The sequence below is a fragment of the Gastrolobium bilobum genome, unplaced genomic scaffold (assembly GCF_033153095.1).
Source record: "Gastrolobium bilobum isolate Gb01-03AN ecotype WA unplaced genomic scaffold, APGP_CSIRO_Gbil_v1 utg40273, whole genome shotgun sequence".
In the NCBI taxonomy this organism is placed as follows: Eukaryota; Viridiplantae; Streptophyta; class Magnoliopsida; order Fabales; family Fabaceae; genus Gastrolobium; species Gastrolobium bilobum.
The window spans coordinates 1-23,527 of NW_026899320.1; the positions used below are offsets into that span (position 1 = coordinate 1).

Sequence of the window (23,527 nt, forward strand, 5' to 3'; positions counted from 1 at the left end):
GATCTTCCAACAATAAAGGAAGTGGGGCTGGAATCATATTAGAAAGCTCAGAAGGAGTAACCACTGAGCATTCTCTGAACTTGGGATTCCCAACCTCAAATAACCAAGCTGAATACGAAGCTCTAATAGCTGGGTTGCTCCAGGCTAAAGAACACGGAGCTAGGAAAGTGCAAATCTTTAGCGACTCACAGCTGGTAACCTCACAGATAGAAGGAAAGTACCAAGCCAAAGGTCCTCTACTGATGAAGTACCTGAGTCGAGTTCAGGAAATCATGACCGACTTTGATGAGGTTCGGGTTGCTCACATCCCACGAGGGGAGAATAGCCGAGCTGACATCTTGTCGAAGTTAGCCAGCACCAAAAATTCGGGTAACCACAGAATCGTGGTTCAGCAAAGTATAACAATGCCGAGTTGCGTGATGGTGATAACCTCAACAAACGATTGGAGGAAACCTCTGGTCGATTACCTGGAGAAAGGAATACTGCCAGAGGATCACCTAGAAGCTAGGAAGCTGGTACGAGATGCGACACAATATGCAATCGTGAATGACAGCTATTCAGAAATGGTTTGCACAACCCCATGCTAAAATGCTTGAACTCGGAAGGAGCAGAGTACGTCCTTGCCGAGATCCATGAAAGAATAAACGGCCATCACATGGGTGGCAAAGCCTTGGCCAGAAAGGCCCTCAGAGCTGGTTATTACTGGCCGACAATGGGGGCAGATTCTAAAGAACATGTCAAGAAATGTGATAGCTGTCAGAAGCATGCCAAGTTAATCCTTTCACTACCTGAAGAACTGAAATGCATCTCGGCCCCATGGCCCTTCTTCAAATGGGGAATGGATTTGCTAGGACCTTTTAAAGCTGCTGAAGGGCAACTCAAGTGGTTGTGGATTACTTTACAAAGTGGATAGAAGCAGAACCAGTCACCACAATCACCTCGGCTAGAGTGCAAAGGTTCTTTGAACGAAATATTGTTTCGAGATTCGGAATCCCAGCCGAGGTGGTTACTGATAACGGAACGCAGTTTGCTGATAAGAAATTCCAGCAGCTAATGAAAGACCTACACGTCACACATCGTTTCGCATCTGTGGAACACCCACAATCGAATGGGCAAGCCGAAGCTGCCAACAAAGTGATTGTGGAAGGTCTCAAAAAACGAATGTTTGATGCAAAAGAAAGCTGGGTTCACCAGCTATACTTTGTCTTGTGGGGTTACAGAACCAGCACCCAAACTGCAACTGGAGAAACCCCTTACAGACTAACATATGGATGTGAAGCCATAATTCCGGTAGAGATTGGAGAACCCTCCTGGAGAAGATTGAATAGTCTTGAACAAGGTGAACAACAGAACAGTAGAATGCTTACTGAAGAACTAGACCTTGTGGATGAAGTTAGTTCACAGCTCACTGCCGGAATATGATGGCCAAACAACATACCGCATCAAAGTATAATAAGAGAGTGAGACCAAGAAATTTTGAAAAGAATGACTTGGTACTCAGGAGAGCAGATATTGGGAACAAGAATGCCCGAGATGGAAAGCTTGCTGCGAATTGGGAAGGCCCATATCGGGTCAAAGAAAAGCTCGATAAGGGGGCCTACGTCCTAGAAACAACAGAAGGCAAATGAATAAAAATAATCTGGAATGCAGATAAGCTTAAGATATACTATAGCTAAATTCGGGATCCACCTTCATTCATTCGCAGTGCTATTTTAATTACATTTTCCTCTATTAGGGATTTGATTAAAGCCGAATATGCTGGTAAATTCATGTAGCTTGCACTTAGATATCAATAAATGAGGAATTTTTCTTTTCTAAGATCTATCCTTGTCTACTTTTGATACATCAGTACAAAATCCGAGGTACAAATACAATTTGTCGTAATGACTCTGATAAGTCACAATGCCCCTATTTTGGCCATGATACCAAAAAGGGACAGATGACATTATTGTTTTTACCTTAGATAAATTGAGTTATGACAGTCAAATTCAATAAAAATGGCTAAGTCAAAGACAAGGTCCATTATGCAAAGCTTACCAGAATGAGTAAGTTAAATAAACATGCGTCATCGAATTGACATAAAGCGGAATCCGTCTAATGCTTTGACCTCGGCCAGGTCATGAATTAAAAACTCGTATGATGCACGGGTTCATAAAAATAAATTGGGATGAAGATTTCACCCAATAAGTATTAAAAATAATGCAAACTCGGTATATCACTCATCAGGTGCGAGGGTGAAATATATCTAAATAAATCGGATTTGAATATGAGCAACTTAGGAATTCCTAAAGCTTAGGGCAAATCCGGGTATGAAAAAGAATGCTATCCGGGTTACGAAACCCGACAACTACAACCTCGTAAAGGGGCTTATGCATATGCCAAAAATGGTTAAGTCATACACTTCGGCAAAGCAAAAAGGAGTTGGCTCACCCAAAAAGCAAAAGCAATCCTACAACGGCATGCTGAATTCTGAAAATTCGATGCCTAGATAAATGCATCTATGGTAAAATTCGGAATAAAGAAAGGAAAACATCATATCGTAAAACGGATATTCAAAAAGAAGTTATATATATCAAAGGAAAAATTAAAACCGGAGTGAAACCGGAAATATTCAAGTGAATCAAAAAGGGGCCCAAAGGACCCCAAGTGAATACAAACGTAACCGGCATTCCGGACCTTCATGCAGCAGGGGTATCACGTTGCGTGTTTCCTTCTTCGCCAACCTCCACCATAGATTCGTCCCTGCATTCTGTTTGTATCACAAAATCACATGGGGGAGCCTCGGGGGGAGGACCGATGATGGCACCCTGGCTGACATAGGCTAAAGGATGTATTCCGGCTGTAGTAAAAGACAGACCGGATTCATAATTTGCAGTTGGCTCAGAGCATTGTTGAAGGAGCCTACTACAGACTTCTCGAGTTCAGCACGGTACCTCTCTGCAGAAAGCTTGGCCTCCTTCAACTTGTCCTCAGCCTTCTCAAAAATGATCTTGAAATCACTCAATGATTTATGGTTGTATGCATACAGAGCCTGCAGTTCGTTATGCTCACGTTGAAGGCCAGTAAAATCCCCTTTTTCTTTTGACAACGACTGGGTAACCTGATCCTTCTCTTCCTTCGCCACGGATAAGTCGGCAAGGGCTTTCGCTTTTTCATCCCGGCAGTTACTCAGATCATTAAGGGTTCGAAGATAATTTTGCTTCAGGGCGATAACTGGCCTCGCCATTGTAGACATCTTCATACAATTCAATTCCATGTCCTCCAGCTCCCTGACTTGCTCGGAGGAAAATAGGGAAGAGTTGGAAAAGATCTCTGGGGGGCAAACTGTGTTCCGGAGACCCGCAGTAATCCCGGACTTCCACAAAGCATGTTTTGGCAGCCTGGAAGGTGGTAGGGACTTGTTGGAGGTCTGCATGGCTGCAGTTGAGGCAGGGATAACCTTGTCCGGGTTACCTTTGACTATATCCTTAGCAGTCCTCTTATTCTTCTGGGAGTCGTCCATGGTCTACTTGACCCCGTCATCAGCAGCCTTCCTTTTTCGCCCACCAGAATCAGAAGCCATTTCCTTCCCACCTTGGCTCAGAATTGAAAGCCAGCTGGGTTTATCGTTTTGCTGGCACATTTGTTGATTCTTTTGTGGGTTGGCCATGATAGGAACTGAAAAGCAAACCAGGTTAAACAGTCATAAAATGTAAAAGCAAAAAACTACAAATATAAAAAAGTATGCCGTACTTAATTCTGCGTCCAGTTCCTCTAGAGATTTATAAATCAGAGAGGCGACACTAGCAGGTTGGCGTGACTGCAGAAAGGAACCAATAGCAATGGCGGTGTTGATGTCACTCGGATTTAGGTCCGACTCATTGAAACGGTAACTTGAAGGGGGGAATTGGAAATGGTCAGACGACCAGCATAGAGGAAACCTACCCTCTACATCCTTGGCACCACGGGTATAGAGAAACCATACCTCTTTGCCGGAATGAGCTGAAACCTTGAAGAATTGGTTTTTGAAGTTCTTATATGACTCGGTATAAGGTCAGAAAAGTCTACGACCAGCAATGCCGCGAAGGGTAACCCAGCCTTTTCGTTCGGGTGGCTCACGACCCGTTCGACAGGACACAACCAAAAAATAATAAAAGAAGACAGGAATAGAAGGGGGAACGACGAGATACGCACAGAAGCGTTCAAACGCCTTCACAAAACCCCAGCCATTGGGATGAAGTTGCGTAGGCGCCAAGTGAAGATGATTGAGAACATCCACTTGAAAATCAGTCGGAGGAAACCGGATACCTAGCAGACTTATAACATACCGGTAAAAGTAAAAGAACGAAGAACTCTCTTCTGTCCCCTAGAGCAAACTGGCTCATCATCAGACGGGGGAACAATGTCGTAATTCTCCGGCTGACCTATGGGAAGACCGGCCACATCGTCCGAACTCATCTCGGAAATGGTGTTGGGAACCTCATATGTCACCCAAGGAAATTGAGACACGAGGGAAGCAGGGGGAGAATCGAAACATGATTCTGCGGAACCCGACTCATCTACAACCTCCTGAGCACAAGATGCCATAAATACCTAAAACAAAGAGAAAGAGGAATCAGGATAGAAAAAGAATACCTGAATTGCGAAATACATCAGCAGAATGACTACATGATGATGATGCCGAGGAATCAGATATTGTTAAAGGGTTGCCTACTCTCCCTAATGAAGTAACAGATGCAACCCCATGCCGGCAAGAAGCCAGCGTGGACTCCGCCAAAGAATCACAACCTTGCTCAACGAGTGCTGCACTCAAGTAAACGCAAGAATAACACGGGCCACTGATCGGGATAGAGGAACGCGGCATGGTTAAAGGCTGAGACATACATCTCAGAGGTATGCGAGGTTGACGCGAAGTCTCGACTCCGAGTTGGGTAGCAGGGGGTGAAGCAAGCCTATTAATACTATGGCGGCCCCAAACCTGGCGGGATGAACTCCTATCTCGGGAACGATGCAACCCTCTATGTGACAACCCGGACACCCTCCGAGACTTGCCACCACGGCAACCTCGTAGCATAGCTTCCCGCTCTTCCTCCTCGGTCCTAGGGATTCCCCAGAGCCAGAAACGTGCACCAGGGGGAATCTTTTTCAAAAACTCAGGATCCCCCTCCCTCTTCCCTTCTAGACAAAGAGCTGAAGGAGGAGTGTTTTTTCTCCTCATTTGGCCAAAAAGCTGAAAAAGACTAAAAATATCAAATGCAAAAGGAGGACGAGAAGAAGGGCATGGCACTAATCATCAGAATGACAAACTCTGGAAAAAAGGATAACTGACAACAGGAAGTTCTAAGAAATGCAAGCTATTCATCGATTATGGAAAATAGAACAGAAAGTTGACGAAGGAGATATGCAACTTCGCGTTTACAGATGAATGCTAGAAAACAAACAAATACAAAATCTTCAAGTAGAAGAAATAAAGAGGAGATAATGTGCGACATACCTCTTAAAGTAATGAAACGGAAGTGTCAAAATGCAGACGAAGAAAGGTTGATGTGCGACGATCAGAGAGCCCACAAATGAAAATAATGGAATAATGCTGATGCCAAATGCTCAGAAGTAAAACGAAACTAGGTAAGAGGAAGAGAGGACTTATATAGGCAAGACCAAGACCACTGAGTGGCGCATAGCAAAGGTCAAGGCTATTTAGGTCTTTTTGCTCTCAAATCATAACTGCCAGATCGTGGGTGGAAACCGCAATCATCATGCGCGGAAACCACAACACGGAGGAGGCTAAGGGGCAGGGGAAAAATTGCCACTTCACTCCATAAAGCAATGATTTGACAACTGAAACGATGCTGCAATAAATGCGCACGAAATGCAACGACGACATAAGAACGGCTGCAGCACGCTGAAGCACGCGGGCTGGAACACGTGGCACAATGCAATGAGTACAATTCAAAAAACTACATATAAGACAAGGTTTATATATACGAATAGTTGATCACTGCGTTCGAACCTGATGCTTGGGATAATAGTGAACTCACGATTATTCAAAGCCCAGCTTCTACCCGGTCACACAACAAAAACTTAAACGGGTTTGTCAGCAACCCGACCAACAAATCACCAGTCATACATGCATAGCCCAGTAACCCGGATACTTGACGACAATGAGGGAAGGCTAAGCAGTTAAATCACGCGTCATCTACCCGGTTACTTCATGAAAGCATTGACGGGTTCATGAACGACCCGTCCACCAAATAAACATGCAGATACGGTCCGAGATGAGGAATACCGCTGGGGAGCAACCCGCAATTAGGATTAACACAACTCAAGCGTATTCCTAACCCGGAGGCGCAATATGGTTGATGCTCAACCAGTAAAGTAACAAGAGGGAAATGGCGAAACACATACCATAGGCCAAGAACTCGAAATCAACACGCATGTTGACATTAGGATGCAACCCGAAAGAAAGAGATTGAACCCGACTCAGACAGTGGGGCACGTAAAATATCTCACCTGGTTGATGCTCAACCCGTCGACATAAGGGGGCAAGAGACACCCCGCGAGGAAAAAGAACATTCGCTCGTAATCAGAACATGCAAATCTACAACAACGCAAACTCACCCCAGGGGCAAAAACCTGGAAAAATGCAGCACACTTGAGTTCACCCCGACTACTCGGACACCCCGGTAGCCGGGCTGAGGGGCAACTGTTATGGACCCGTATAATGGGTCCATTAAGTAGCAAGCCCAACAAGGGGCAATCCAAGATATGATTTGATACTAATAAAGGATAGATATCCATCAAGGATACTAATCATAATGCGACAGCATAGCTATCAGGCCTGGACCCTCACCAGAGGAACCAAAGGCCCATCCACACTGCCTACAGGTAATCTCTATAAATACAAAGTTAAACCCTAAAGGTACGTACGCTCTCTCTCTTACTGTTATGTTGTCACTGTGCGACACACACACACCCCATTGGCTAACACCGTTATAGTATTCTGTGCACAGTGATCTGCTTGACTCAAGGGTATCTTCTCCATAGATACCTTGGAGAGGGCACTAGATCCAATATCAACATACTAGCTTATTGGGCTAGACATCTCTGTCTCAAGGACAGAATATATATATATATATATATATATATATATATATATATATATATATATATATATATATGATTTTGATGATTTAAAGATTAAATCAAGTATTCAAGTATTCAAGTTTTGTAATAGTTTCAAACTTCACTTATATAGAGCAACAGGTAATAATTTAATCAATGTTGAGGATATTGGAAACTTTCTAACAAAAACTGAGTGTGTTTATAGACATTAGAAACACTTTTTGATGAGTGATGTCAATTACCAATATTCCATTTTTGAGCTAAACGATTACAATGGATTGGCTATGGTTTAAAATGACTATTAATAGGTTTTTGTCAAGAACATGGTAGCATATTACTCTTGGCTGATATATAATAGATGATTAACTCTGCTTTAAAACTTGAAATTTGGTAATCGTTAGCATAGGGTAGTTGTCAATTAGGAGTTTTTTTTTTCTTTTTTTTTTTTTGGTTGGGGGGTGGGGGGATTATTTAGGAGTTCTCTGCCTAAGTGTATAAGAGTATGGTAATTAATTATAGCATTTTAATATGGAAAAATGATTTATGCATTTCCGGCAAAATTTTCCATCTGCCACGGACACCAAATTTGAGAGAGAAACTATATTCTAATGATAGAGAAAAAAAAAACAAGATGAGAGAGAAATGAAGATTTGTGTGAAAAGATTTCTCCGGTAAATGTAGAAATTGTTTTCCCTTTTAATATTGATTTTCTCTTTTCTTATATTACATGAGATAGCATATCTCGTGCCATATAGACACAATAAGTGATGAAACTCATCATTTATTAAAAAACTAAAAAATAAAAAGAGAATAGCATAGATTTCGATGCCTCACAATATAAAAAAATGAATCTCCAAAATAACATAAGAAAATGATTTCCTTTTAATATTTGAAAATTTATTTTAAACAGTTATAACATGTTCACTTGTTATCCGTTTTAGGAAAGGGGATTGCTTCTCTCGTGTAGTATGAGAGAAGTTCTCTTATGTTAAGAGATAAATAAAGTAGGTCCCACCAAATTTTAGAAGAAAAAGAAAAAGCAAAAAGAAAGACACATTTTTCGAAGTGAGAGAGTAATACGAGAGATCAATCTCGTCCAAAATAAGAATAAGAATATGATTTCCTTTATGAAAATGACCAAATGTTGGGATAGGGTGACCTTGCTGTGTCTGGACAACAGCTATCTCGGTAAGTCCACCACAAAATGCTTCCTGAAATCTTGTAAGGCCAACATAGGTGGTTCAGTCATAACTAACTCGAGTCTATCGAAAGCTAACTGAACTTTGGTGTCTCACACAACCTATTTTTCTTAAGCAACGACTTAGTGAGTGGATGAGCAATCTCAGCTACGTTTTCCCAAATTTCCTATATTATCCAGTGATCCCTAAGAAACATGAAATAGGCCACTTCACTATATAGCAGTAATGTTTTTAGGACCTGCACTGACCCCTTCCTTATTGACAATATGGCACAGATAGTCAACAGAATTTGACAGAAGACACGCTTAGAAAGTTTAGCATATAACTGATGCTTCTGCAGTGGCTCAAACACCAGACTAATTTGATAAACATGTTCGTGTAGTGTCTTATTGTTTTCTAATATGTCATAAAAAAATACTAGTAAATTTTTTCTCAAATAAGGTTGAAAAACGTAGTTGATAAAGGATTGTTATGTAAATGTGGTATTGGTTAGCCCAAATGACATCACTAAGAACTCAACGTGACCCAAATGGGTTCTAAATGTGGTCTTGTGAACATCCTGGTTACACATTCTGATATGGTGATATCCAAATCGAAGATCTAAATGTAGTCTTGTGAATATAATTGTTACTCATTCGTACCATGCATAGGCAGACCCCATTATGTAAATAGAAACCATTTTGATTACTTGGTTCTTAGGAATGTCATAAACTTTGATAAGTCTTCAACTTTAAATACCGATTCTTCCACTTAAGTGCTATCAAATTAAGGAATTTCAATTTTGATTCCTTTATGGAAGCAGAATCTTGGATCTATATCTTCTCCTCCTCAATCTGAATCCAGATCGTTGTTTTGGTTGCTTGCAGAATCATTGCTATTAGCCTGAGTGTGATTCACGTGCCCATTTATCCAAAACACTTTGTAGAATCATTGGGTAATATTTTATTAGAAGAAATTATTTTTATCTTTTACAAACTGCACTCATACCATCACGTAGTAACTCATACAACAAATTTATTGGCAATAGCATAGTAACATCCTCAAAATACAAGAACTAGCAAAAGGTCTAGGGATGAGAAATAGTGATATCATACTCCACAACAAAGTGTTCGGATGTGGAAATTTCCCAAAGACTCTTAGCAATGGCATAACCCTTAGCGAACCTGAACACACCAGTGCCTCCAACAATTGGCATTTCTCTAACCGTGTCCTGAACAGGGTTCCTACCAAGCATGCTGAGGGTGCTGCCAGCATATTCACCCTCATTGAAAGCAAAATTGATCAGCATCACCATTCCACGGTCCTGCAATGAAGCCAAACCAAACAACCCTTGAGCTCTTCCAACAGGCTTTGAACTTAGCTCTTGTTCTTCAGTCAAAAGGTTGTCCATCATGAAAGTGGTTCCAAACCCACTTTTAGAACTTGTTGATGGATCAATAATTTCCACAACAGTGGGGTTTTTGCCCTCTAGAATGTCATGGTAAAAGAAGTGCAAATGGGTCAATTTCTCTGTTGGGTGATGATCTGTTGGTAACATGATGTTGGATTGTTCTGAGAACAATCCATTGATAGTAGTTAAGTGACTGGAGATGAGAGTGAGAGAATATAGAAAGTAGAACCTAAGAGGGGTAACCATTGTAGGACAATTTCAGTTAAGTTTGTTTCAGTGGCATGCATTGCGAAAAAAGCACTTATTTGTAGGGGTCTTGAATATTTTATTGTTTCACGTTCTTCGCGGGGCATATTTGTGTAGAATTGTTTATTAGTAAAGAGTGGGACGTGCCATTATTTGTCTTTTTTAAATTGTTCTAGACTTGTAGCGACGTGGGCAAACGCTAACCTTTAACCTTTTTAAGCCCCTCGATTAGCCTCGTAGCGAAGACTGTGGATAGTTATGTAATAAATTATATGTTTAATTTTTTAATATATCCAAAAAAAAAAAAAAAAACCGTTAACCGTTTACATTATGTATACATAATTTTGCTTCATGGTCGTGGCCACGAATAATAGGTGTGTTTGACACAAGCTTATTTGAAAGATTACTCGTATAGCTTGTTTGGTAAACGTCAATGGACATGTTTGGTACATGTAATCAAAATCATTTTACCGTTATCTTCAATTACCACTAATGTCATTTACAAAGAAAAGTTACTATATTAGATTACCTAAAATAACGTGATAATTCAGAAATTCACCCCGTAGGGAAAGCAGGACACCAAATTTTGAGACTAAAATACCCCGCCACACATTAGTCCGGCTACCTAAAATTTAGTCTTGCGCTGCTTTGGTTCGTTGTCAGTAAGCTTCTTCGTCTGGTCTTCACTTCGATATGCATGTACATTGTTGCCCAACAAATGGAAAGGCTTGTGTGGTTCGCCTGCTTTGTTTCATTTGTGTTTATGAGCTTTTGTTTTGTATGTCAGCTTCTGTTTTATGTCAGCTTATTGTTTTTAGAGTGTCCTTCTGTTGGAACTTTTGTGATAAAAACGAAAACAGTATTTGTTTGACAGAGAACAAATACATATATTGAACGAGAAAATAACCAATTTCATTCGTGAAATAAGAACAGAGACATTACAATTTATAGAACTGAAAGAGAAACTACCAACTAACATCATGTTCCTAGAAATGTGCTATGAGAATAGAATTGAAACAAAGCATTAAAAAACTTCCTAACTGACACCTTAAAACTAGGAAAGCAATACTGACATAAGGAGAACGTGGGACATAATCCTAAAGCATTTTCCTAACACTCCTCCTTGCTTTAGGAGCTGCAAACTCCAATTTTCTCCCTTAGAAACTCGAATCTATTGGCTGAGAGTGGCTTTGTAAGCAGGTCTGCTTGCTGGTTTTCAGATTTGCAATAAACCAAAGTCACAAGTCCATTTTTCTGCACTTCTCTTAAGAAAAACAACTTTATGTTGAAGTGCTTGGTTTTTCCATGAAACACAGGATTGTGGGAGATAGCAATAGCAGCTTGGTTGTCAACAAGAATCTTGATGCTTTCTTTCTGCTCCAAGTTGAGATCAATTAAAATTTTCCCTAGCCACATGGCTTGATTCACAGCAGCAGTTGCTGCTATAAATTCTGCTTCAGCCGTGGATTGAGCTACAATTTCTTGTTTTTTTGAACTCCAAGAGAAACAACCAGAACCCAAGGTGAAACAATAACCTGAAGTACTCTTCATATCATCCATGGAACCTCCCCAATCGCTGTCTGAATAGCCAACCAGCTTGAATTCTATGCTTCTTGTGAATTTGATGCCAAAGTTACAAGTGCCTTTGATATATCTGATCACTCTCTTGACAGCTTTGAGATGTAATTCACTAGGACAATGCATAAATCGAGATAAAACACTTACAACATTCAAGATATCAGGTCGAGTTGCTGTTAGATACATTAGACAACCAATCAAACTTCTGAAGTATCCCTCATCAATTTTATCAGCTCCATCTTCCTTACATAGCTTCTCCTTTTGATTCATAGGAGTGCTTACTTCCTTGCATTCTTGAAGCTTAAACTTCTTCAAAATCTCCTTGACATACTTCCTCTGGCAGATGAAGATTTCATACTCAACTTGCTTAATCTCCATTCCAAGAAAGAAGCTCATTAACCCGAGATCAGTCATCTCAAAAACCTTCATCATTTCTTGTTTGAATTCCTGAATCATCCCTGCATTATTTCCTGTCATCAAAAGATCATCAACATAAAGTGAAACTATCATAACATCATTACTCTGATGTTTGACATAAAGAGTGGCTTCAGACAAGCTTTTCTTAAAGCCAATGCTCAGCAAATGGTCATCTATTTTGCTGTACCAAGCTCGTGGAGCTTGTTTCAACCCATAAAGAGCCTTTTTGAGAAGATAAACCTTGTCCTTATCTTCATTTTTCACAAAACCTTCAGGCTGTTCAACATAAATTTCTTCATGTAAGACACCATTTAAAAAAGCTTATTTTACATCAAGTTGATACACTTTCCAGTTCTTTTGAGCAGCTACAGCAAGCAAAATCCTTATGGTGTCCAAACGAGCAACTGGTGCGAAGGTGTCTGAGTAATCCACACCGAAGATTTGAGCATAGCCTTTCACAACAAGTCTTGCCTTATATTTGTTGATAGAACCATCAGCATTCAGCTTGGTTCTGAACACCCATTTGACTCCAATTACCTTCCTATCTTGGGGTCGATCAATCAGTTCCCATGTTCTGTTTTTCTCAATCATAGACAACTCCTCCTTCATTGCAGCCATCCAATTTTGATCTTTCTCTGCTGCTCCAAAATCTGCAGACTCACACACAACAATATTGCACCTTTCATAGATATCAGAGAGTAGTCTAGTACCTCTTGCAGGAGCCTCATCTACCAGTTCATTCTGCCAATCCTCTTCTTCTTCGGTTGTTGAAGCAAGAGACTTAAACTGTAGATCTGTCACAGTTGGATCCTTCTTCTTTACCTCATCCCAGTTCCACTCTTCATCTTCTACGAAGTGGACATCTCTGCTAACAACAATGCTTCCTGTTTGTGGCTGAAAAAGCCTATAAAGATGCCTGGTGATGCTCTTTTATCAAGCTTGTCACGCTTGCTTTGAGGAACATGAGTAAAACACAAACATCCAAAAATTTTGAGAAAATTGAAAGATGGTTTATAGCCATACCAAGCCTCATATGGTGTCTGATCCTTGACAGCTTTTGAGAGAAGTCTGTTTTGCAAGAAAACAGCAGTATGAGCTGCTTCTGCCCAAAATTTCTTGGGTAGATTTTTTTCATGCAACATGCATCTAGTCATCTCTAGGATGTATTTGTTTCTCCTTTCACTCACCCCATTTTGTTGTGGAGTATAGGGAGTGGTTAACTGATGCTCAATGCCAGCTTCCTCACAAAACTGATTGAATTTTTCTGAGGTGTACTCCTTGCCATTATCAGATCTTAGAGTCTGAATTTTCTTGCCACTTTGATTTTCTACTAATTTTTTGAACTTCCAAAATGCTCCATCCACTTCTGACTTGAATTTTAAGAAAAAAATCCAACACATTCTTGTGAAATCATCAATAAAGGCAGCATAATATCGATTACCTGCTAATGAAGGAGTTCTTTGAGGTCCAACTATATCTGTGTGGACTAACTGCAGCTTACAAGTGACTCTTGTTGCTGTCTTCGGAAATGGCTTCCTTTTTTGCTTTCCAAATAGACAGACCTTGCATGTTGGTATATGATCATCAAGTTCTGGAAAATCAGCTACCATCCCCTTGGACTTCATTTGCAGCAACCCTTGGTGGTGATAATGCCCGAGCCTTTTGTGCCAAACTTCTGTGATGTTTTCTTTGATTGAAAAAGCAGCTTGCTCTTCCTCCAATGGATTTAGAGCAAAACTTTTCCCTTTCATTTTTACTTTAAACATATCCTGACTAGCTGCATCTCTAATCAAGCAAAAATTGTCTTCAAAAGCAACTTTGAAGCCTCTTTCAATCAATTGGCCAACACTCAACAAATTTTGTTGAATTTCGGGTACAAAAAGGACATCAGGGATAAACTTTGTACCTGAGCAACTAGTTATTGCAACAGTCCCCTTTCCTTTGACTGAAATATAATCACCATTGCCTATTCTGACTTTGGTGATGTTGGTTGGCTTTAAATCTTTGAAAAGCTCCCTGTCATTGGTCATGTGATTTGTGCAGCTGCTGTTAATCAGCCAACTACTCTCACTTTCTTCACTGCTTGCAAAACACGTGGCCACAAAGAGTTTATCTTCCTCCTCTTCTGGATCAGCAACCTTAGCTTCTTCCTCTTGCTGCTGGTTTTTGCTCTTGCATATGACTGCTTCATGCCCCATTTGATTGCATATGGTGCATTTAGCATCGGGTCTCTACCAACATCTGAATGGAGGATGACCCATTTTGCCACAGTGCTGACAAGGTGGGTAACTTTTCTTTTCACCCTTTCCTTTGTAATTAGTTGCATTGCTATGACTGCTGCCTGGATGATTCTTCTTGTAGTTTCTAGCTTGTTGGCTTTTGGCTAGAAGAGCACCTTCAACAACATGATCTTCCCTCATCAATCTTCGCTGCTCTTGAGCTTGGAGAGCTTGTATTACTTCTGCAAAAGTAATTTTGGACAGATCTTTTGTGTTCTCCAACGAAGCAATAAATGCTTCATACCTCTCTGGCACTGTTACCAGAATTTTTTCAACAATTCTGGAGTCTGCAAAGTTACTGCCTAGTAGCTTTATCTTGTTGGCAATGCCCAACAATTTGTCTGAGTATTCCTTGATTGTGTCAGACTCTTTCATCCTTTGAAGCTCAAATTCCCTCATTAAGTTAAGCACCTGCATGCTTCAAATTCTTTCATCTCCAGCATATTCTGCCTTTAGATAGTCCCAAATTGTTTTTGCCAATTTGAGAGTCATGACCCTAGTGAAGATGGTTGTAGAGATACCAGCAAAAAGACATGATTTTGCCTTTGCTTTGCGGGTTTTTTTTTCCTTGTGATTCTTGATCTGAGCCATGATGGGATTGTCTGGCAGTGGAAGGACTTCATAATCATCTTCTACAGCTTCCCAAAGATCCAAAGCCTCCAGGTAAGCCTCCATTTTGACAGCCCAAAGATCATAGCTTTCCCCATTGAAAACTGGAAGAACTGCTTGAGAAAAACTGGTTTCAGAATCCATTCTATAGGTCCCGTAAGAACAGGGCTCTGATACCAATTGTTGGAACTTTTGTGATAAAAACGAAAACAGTATTTGTTTGACAGAGAACAAATACATATATTGAATGAGAAAATAACCAATTTCATTCGTGAAATAAGAACAGAGACATTACAATTTATAGAACTGAAAGAGAAACTACCCACTAACATCATGTTCCTAGAAATGTGCTATGAGAATAGAATTGAAACAAAGCATTAAAAAACTTCCTAACTGACACCTTAAAACTAGGAAAGCAATACTGACATAAGGAGAACGTGGGACATAATCCTAAAGCATTTTCCTAACACCTTCTTACTTTCGAATTGATGCTTTGATGATATCCATCAACGATGCTCCTGTTTCCTTTGAATTTCCTTTATCTGGTTAATGTTTTTTCTCATATTATGTTTTTGAAGTAAGCGTATTTATCTTAAGAGCTACAACATCAACCTTTCCAATTAAGAATTTTTGTTGGACCATTAGAATGGGAATGTGAATGTGTGCAAGTATATCGAGGTTTGTCAAAGAGTTGTCATCGTCGTATGATGGAGTACTGAGCATCATTTTTTGGCTGCATATGGTCTCTGGGTGAGTCTTATAAGATGAACTTTACCTTCAAGGAGATTCAAAGCATCTTGGAAGACGGCTGTGTACTTTAAGTTGTGAAGGTATACTCTATACGAAATATAGAAATTTATAAGTTGACAGCTTACTCTCATTCTGTTGTGTAATGTTTAATAGAGTTTATATTTTAGACACTACAATATTAATGTAAGAGTGGTATTTTATGAGATGTTGACATTTTAGACACTACATCATTTCTCTTGTATCAAACATACCCTAAATTCACTCTCGGTTTTGCACTAAATGAGTTGATCGGTGTTCCATCCCCAACTAATGCATTATCTCGGTTATACCTCTCATTGAAATCATAATAATCAGATAGGATATTATTACTATCAGTTAATGTTATTATTAATGTCATTACCAGTTTGTTTCACGGTTAGATTGATTATGTTGATCCAACGATTCTGATTTAACTTTCTAAAATCCTTCTTTTTTCTCTCTATATTTTATACTTTATATTTATTTTTACTTGACACGAGCTGTCGAACTCGCGCAAATTAAAAATTAATTTTTTAATTAGAGTTCAGAAAATTTGTAGTAAAGTGGCAACCCTAAGTCGTATTGGTAAAAATCGATTATGAAAACAGAAAATAAAAAGGGGGTTTTGAATTTTGGTTGAATAATTAAAAGACAGAATATAAAAATTGGGATTAAAAATTCTAATTAAAAATTAACCAACCTAAGGTTAGGGTTCCTAGGATGTCCTTTCTTGGATAAAAATTACGAAATTCGCGATTAATCTCAATTGAATCAGAATCCTTATTTTCAATTGAGAACAATCTGATCATCAAATCTGATGATCATTCTTTTCCCATAATCGCAATCGCGAACCTCAGATCGAATATCCATAATCGCACGATATCGATCTGAGTTAGGGAAAAGAGACGAATCTGGTTAGAGAATGATCGCAAATCCTCTAGACAGGTACATGGAATCCCTTCGTCTTAGGTTGATTAAAGGGGTTTTTTAGCCTAGCATGGCTAGGATAAGCATGATTAAAAATTAAAATAAAATAAAAAGAAGAAGAAAAAGATGAAGAACGCGAAGAACGCTTCAGAGAAAGTGCTTTGATCCTCAAATTCGAAAATTACAAAATGACTAAAAGTTTCCTACTCTGCCGTCATATACCCCTACCCAAATCGGGTTAGAGCTCAGTTCTGATCGGCCCATCTGTCTATAATACGAAATAAAATAAATAAAATAAAACTAAAACTTGGCTTTGGACCACTTAAGTAATTGGATTTTAATTTAAATTACAAGTCCAATAATCAAATAAAACTTCAGCAAAACGCGTCCAACTTGGCGTCAAAAATCGACCAGCTTCCAGTCCGAATTGGGTTTCGAGCTCTTCATAAGAATTGTAGCCCTCTGTGTTATCTGAAAAACCCAACAAGAACGGAGTCAATCCGACAACTGTGATAACTCATATTTTATTGCACTTATTTGTTACTCTTGATTAGTATTTTTAGGATTTATTTGAATAAAATAATGATTTTTTGAGTTATAATTCCACATATTTAATACTTTCACATTAAATATTGAGAATCATAACCATACAGAGGTGAAAATAAATATAACAATTGGATCAACATAATTGATCTAACGGTGAAACAAACTGGTAATGATATTGATAATAACACTAATCGACAGTAACAACATAATATAACCCTATAATAATATGCCTTTAACATTTCTATTTGGTTCAGTTATGGGTGGTAATTTGAATTGCCCAGTCATGTTTGAATTGGTGAGAATTTAAAACGACCATGCATATTCTCAACATCGAGATCACACAAATAGTGATTTATGTGTAATAATATATTTGAAATAAACAATATTTAAATAATCTCAAATTAATAAACAAAAAAGAGAAAATTTAGGATAAATACGCAATTATGTAACTATTTAATTTAAAAGGACCAACTGCATATTAACACAAACACGACATAAATGGTTATTTTTCAAGTGAATTCCCTCAACACTAATACAACTTATTTATTATGTGAGTTGAGATAACATTATACAAATAACTCATCAATATTATTTTTCAAATATATATTACTTAAATAATCTCAAATTATTAACAAAAGTGGGATAAATACATAATTATTTGCAATCTCAAATAGCACATTTTTCTTCTTCTTATATTTACTATCTAACAAATTTGTCTTTGTGTCACTAAGTGTTTGTTAAAATATTAAACATAATAACTCAAATATTTGTCAACTCTTCATCTAATTCATTTAATATATATGTCACAAATACACACGCTTCAGAAAAGTCAATTTAGAAACAGCTCTTCATTTATTACATGTTGATATAAAATGCTGATAGTTAAATGTGACAAAATGGGTTCGGCTCGGAGGGCGGCCCACCCCACCTTCCAAACAGGCGGGTTCGCCCGCCAACACATTTTTGCAGTGTTATTAAACCCGGCCCGGTTATCGATATATATATATATATAGATATATAAAAATATATATAAATATGAAATATAAATTCAATTATATTCTTCATATCTAAAATGAATTAAATAAAGTTCATTAAATAAGCTAAAAAACATGAAGCATAAATAAATAAAAATGCATACTATTACTATGTCAATTTAAATTGCAACTCATAATCCGCATAAACATACCTCTTAATGACATTGAACTCATATTTTTCAAATTCAACTACATTAAAAATGACATATGTCACAATCTCTTAATTTATTATTCCGTAAATTGCTTCATTATTGGAAGTTGAAATTTGAGGTCATTGTAGAAGAGTATCCTAACAAATAAAATTACAAAAAAAATTAAAATGAGTTATATTTTTTTTGACAAGATGAAGTAATTTTGATTTTTTTTTTAAATGCATGACATGACCGGGTCAGAGGGTCACCGGGTCACCGGTTTTGACCGGGTTTGGCCGGGTTTTGACCGGGTTTAACCGGGTCGATGCATGACCGGTCTAATGCTTGACCCGAACCGGTCTAGAGACCAGGTCATCGGGTTCCGGGTCGACCCGGCCAGGTCGGGCCGGGTTTTACAACAGTGCATTTTTGTCTTATTAAATGTTGACAGTTAGAGATGACAAAATGGACTCGGTCCGGAGGGCCATTACTGTCTAACTAACACTATGAGGTACCTAACTCCAACTTTTTGTACATGTAGAGTTGATAAATATTTGAGTTATGAGGTCTAATATTTCAATAAACACTTCACAGTTGAAGTTAAATGTGGTAATTCAAAAGACCTTTCATTATCTTAATTGCATAAAATGCAACCATATATTTTTACGATTTGTGTTAATTTTTACGAGTCAAATAAACCGATTTATATTAATCCCCCAATACATCGCATGAGTAATACACTAATATATATATATATATATATATATATATATATATATGTAATATTGACAGGTTTATTCTTTTAGAGATTAATCAACGACGATCGTCGACAAAATTTTTAATCTTTTTTCTCCGTGCATCGCACGAATAATGCATTAATTATTTAATAAGACAAAACACCGACACAATACACGTAATGATTATGAAAAAAAAATGTGTGGACAAGAGAGCACTCCAAATTAAGAAAGCAAAATTAGAAAAAGGAACCCTCTCGATTTCAAGTTGATTTTATATTTCATTAGCAGAGCCAGAGAAATAGCAAATAGTTCAATTAAGCAGCCATAGCCATGGATGCAACTCCAATGCACATAGCAATGTATCCATGGTTTGCTATGGGGCACCTAACCCCATATCTCCACCTCTCCAACAAATTAGCAAAGAGAGGACACAAAATCTCTTTCTTCATCCCCAAAAGAACACGAGCCAAGTTACAACAATTCAATCTACACCCACATCTCATTACCTTTTTCCCTATCAATGTTCCTCACATTGATGGCCTTCCTCATGGTGCAGAGACCACTTCAGATGTCTCTTTCTCTTTAGCTCCACTCATTATGACAGCTATGGATCAAACTGAGAGGGACATAGAACTTCTCCTTATTGAGCTAAAGCCACAAATTGTTTTCTTTGATTTCACACATTGGTTACCAAACTTAACTCACCGCTTGGGGATCAAGTCTTTTCAGTACAATATTGTTAGCCCAGCAACAGTTTCTTACGTTAGATCCCCATCGAGGATGCACCAAAGTGGTAACATGAATGAAATTGATCTTATGCAACCACCCGCAGGGTACCCTTTTTCATCCATTAAGCTTCATGCACATGAAGCAAAGTTCCTTGCGAAAAGGAACTATGAGTTTGGTAGTGGTGTTCTTTTTTATGACCGCCTCAACACTGGTTTAGTCCTATCAGATGCGGTAGGATTCAAAGGTTGTAGAGAAATTGAAGGGCCTTTTGTTGATTACCTTGAAGATCAGTTTGGGAAGCTTGTTCTGCTTTCAGGACCTGTCATACCTGAGCCACCCAGCACTGTTTTAGAGGAAAAATGGGCTTCATGGCTTGGAGGATTCAGGGATGGTTCAGTAATTTATTGTGCACTTGGAAGTGAATGGATATTACCACAAGATCAATACCAAGAATTGTTGTTGGGTCTTGAGTTAACTGGTCTTCCATTTTTAGCAGTTCTTAAACCTCCTATTGGATTTGACACAATTGAAGCTGCTATGCCAGAAGGGTTCAAAGAAAGGGTTCAAGGGATTGTCCATAGTGGATGGATACAGCAACAATTGATTTTGGATCACTCATCTTTGGGTTGTTTCATAACACATTGTGGGGCTGGTTCATTAACAGAGGCACTAATAAATAAATGTCAGATAGTGTTGCTACCACATCTAGATGGGGATCACATTGTTAATGCAAGGATGATGGGTCGAAACTTGAAGGTTGGAGTTGAAGTAGAGAAGGGTGAAGAAGATGGGTTATTCACAAAGGAAAGTGTATGCAAAGCAGTGAAAATTGTGATGGATGACGAGAATGAGCTTGGCAGAGAAGTGAGAGCAAATCATACTAAGGTGAGGAACCTCTTACTAAGCCAGGATTTGGAGTGCGTCTGTGTTGATAGTTTCTGTCAGAAGCTTCAAGATTTAATCAGGTGATTTGATTTCTAAGCTTGGGTACATTTATGTGATTTTAATCAAGGCATAACACTTACCAGCCCTTGCAACATAATTTCCTTCTGTGTTCATCAGCTGACCAGTTTCTAGAAGAGTCCATCTTGTAAACTCTTCATTTTGAGTTGTCAATGTGAACTAGTCTTCGTTCTCGTTTGAGAAAATTTGATACTTGAATTCCCCGATGGGTCCACAAGGAATGAAGACTACTTCACATTGACAACTCAAAATGAAGAGTTTACAAGATGGACTCTTCTAGAAACTGGTCAGCAGATGAACACAGAAGGAAATTATGTTGCAAGGGTTGGTAAGTGTTATGGGTATAATAATCATGGAGGATGCCAAAAATGGGAGGAGATACCCACTTGTAGGTATAAAACAAGGCATCGCACCATTATGCATCCAACATTCAATCTAGGACAACCACAGAGATATGTACTGTCATTGTCCACTAAGATATGGACATATTTTCTCTTCCTCTTTTATTTTCCTTGCAACCTCAATGTACTAGGATGGTATTGGTCAGCTAGTGCATTAAAGCTGATTTCTGAAATAATTGGTTTCTTACCTTCATTTTCTTTCTCATTTTCCCCTTTTGCTCCTTTCCATGCTCAGCACATTCCAGTAGAAAAACTTCCATTTCTCCCTCTCCAACTAACAATATACATTGACCCTTACATCTATGAGAGGGTATATTCTTGTCATCACAGTAAGTAACCCTTACAATATACTGGTTATGTGCTTTTAATAATGTAATCTGGTCAATGCTATAGCTTTCTCATTGTTAGAAATAAAATTCAAGTGAGAGTAAGGGTTAAAAATGGACCAAGTGAAAATCATTTAACATAAAAGGACCCATAGATTCGTTGTATTAAGGTTTTGTGTTGAATTTGGTCCTTGAGTGGAAGTATCCCTTGCCATGGTTTTGCTTCAGCACCTTCAACACAGTTTTAGTGTTGATACAGAGAAGTTCTGAATCTTAAACTTCTCCTATGAAAAGTTGACATTTTACCTTACCACTCATTTGTACCATGCATAGGCAGACCCCATTATGTAGATAGAAACCATTTTGATTACTTGGTTCTTAGGAATGTCATAAACTTTGAGAAGTCTTCAACTTTGAATACCCATTCTTCCACTTAAGTGCTATCAAATTAAGGAATTTCAATTTTGATTCCTTTATGGAAGTAGAATCTTGGATCTATATCTGTTAGGAAATTATATTTTCTAATAATTATTGTGGGTTACATATTATATTAATAATTATATTGTGCTATTTATATATATTGGGTAAATTAAAGTGATCAGTTAAATATTCCCAAATAGATTCCTAAGTGAGTATGGCTGAATGAGTGGATACCGGTGTTGGGCAAACTAAGTATAATGGGAGCTTATTGACCCAACAATAAAGATAAAAACACTATAAGGGTTATGGTCCCCAAGACGTCAAATTAAGAACCCTAGTTTCTCTTCCCCATCAAGAGAGAGACGGCACACTAAGGAATTCGGTTTTAGGGTGATTTGACTGAGGAAGACTATAAACCCCAAGAGACAAGATCAAAGTTATTCCGCTGCAATGGAGACAGGTATGCCTCCACCTTTATGTTCTTATTTCTTTATGATTAGGTATGATGGAGCTTGGCTTGTAAGTGATAGTTATCACCAAAAGGTTTAGAGGAATTAAAAATTCCATCAATTGGTATCAGAGCCATAATCATACTGAATCATAAGGGAATTAAGTTTTGTGATTTTTATATATGCTTCCAATGCTTAATGGGGCAAATTTCAAGCTGTGGAAAGAGAATGTGGAAATTGTTCTCGGTTGCATGGATCTCGACAATGCGCTAAGGACTGAGAAACCCACTTCCACTCAGGAAAATCCAAACACAGATAAAATTGAGAAGTGGGAACGCTCAAATCGCATGTGTCTGATGATCATGAAACGTTGCGTTCCGGAGGCGTTTAGGGGCTCGATTTGTTGAGACTACTGATGCCAAGTTGTTTCTGAAGGAACTCGAGCAATACTTTGCTCGAAATGAAAAGGCTGAAATTGGTCAAACCTTTTCCAAACTCATAAACATGAGGTATAAAGGAAAGGGAAACATAAGGGAGTACATTATGGAAATGTCTAATCTTGCTGGAAAACTAAAGACATTAAAGTTAGAGCTGCCCTCTGAGTTGCTCATATACTTAGTTATTATCTCTCTTCCTGCACAATACAGTCAATTTGTGGTGAGTTATAACACTCAAAAGGAAAAATGGACTCTTAATGAGCTCATTTCTCAATGCGTGCAAGAGGAAGAGAGGTTACAACGAGAGAAGACTGATAGTGCTCACTTGGCATCAACCTCCCAAGACGAGAAAAGAAAGAGAGCTAAGGATAACGCGGATGCTTTGCCAAAGAAGCAAAAGAAGCAAGACCAGGAATTCACCTGCTTCTTTTGTAAGAAATCTGGACACATGAAGACATGGTAAAGACTATGCTTAGTCATTCTTCATTGTCATAATCACTTTGGAGAAAAGCACTAAAGACTGCAGTTTATATCCTTAATAGGGTTTCCAGCAAAGCAGTGACAAAAACCCCTTATGAGCTATGGAATGGAAAGAAACCTAGCATAAGGCATTTACAAATTTGGGGTTGTCCAGCAGAAGCGAGGCCTTATAGACCAAATGAAAGAAAGTTTGACTCAAGAACAATCAGCTGCTATTTTGTTGGATATGCTGAACGTTCTCGGGGCTTTAAGTTTTATAATCCCACTACAAGATCCTTTTTTTGAGACGGGAAACTAGATTCCTTGAGGATGTTGAGTTTGGGGGGAAGATAAAATAAGGAATGTTGTCTTTGATGAGGA

At 38.5% G+C, this 23,527-nt stretch overlaps 3 protein-coding genes across 3 annotated transcripts; 1 reads left to right on the top strand and 2 right to left on the bottom strand.

The window, feature by feature from the left end:
* Positions 1-9,366: 9,366 nt before the first annotated feature.
* On the bottom strand, positions 9,367-9,936 carry LOC133289620 (dirigent protein 21-like). The gene has a single exon (XM_061487602.1). It carries the CDS (start codon positions 9,934-9,936, stop codon positions 9,367-9,369), a length of 570 nt encoding a protein of 189 aa, XP_061343586.1.
* Positions 9,937-11,448: 1,512 nt separating this feature from the next.
* On the top strand, positions 11,449-20,660 carry LOC133289619 (cyanidin 3-O-galactoside 2''-O-xylosyltransferase FGGT1-like). Its single transcript, XM_061487601.1, has 2 exons — positions 11,449-11,458; positions 19,282-20,660. The coding sequence occupies exon 2, from the start codon at positions 19,293-19,295 to the stop codon at positions 20,658-20,660; it is 1,368 nt and encodes a 455-aa protein (XP_061343585.1). The 5' UTR covers positions 11,449-11,458; positions 19,282-19,292.
* On the bottom strand, positions 14,163-14,609 carry LOC133289617 (uncharacterized). Its single transcript, XM_061487599.1, has one exon. The coding sequence runs from the start codon at positions 14,607-14,609 to the stop codon at positions 14,163-14,165; it is 447 nt and encodes a 148-aa protein (XP_061343583.1).
* Positions 20,661-23,527: the final 2,867 nt, after the last annotated feature.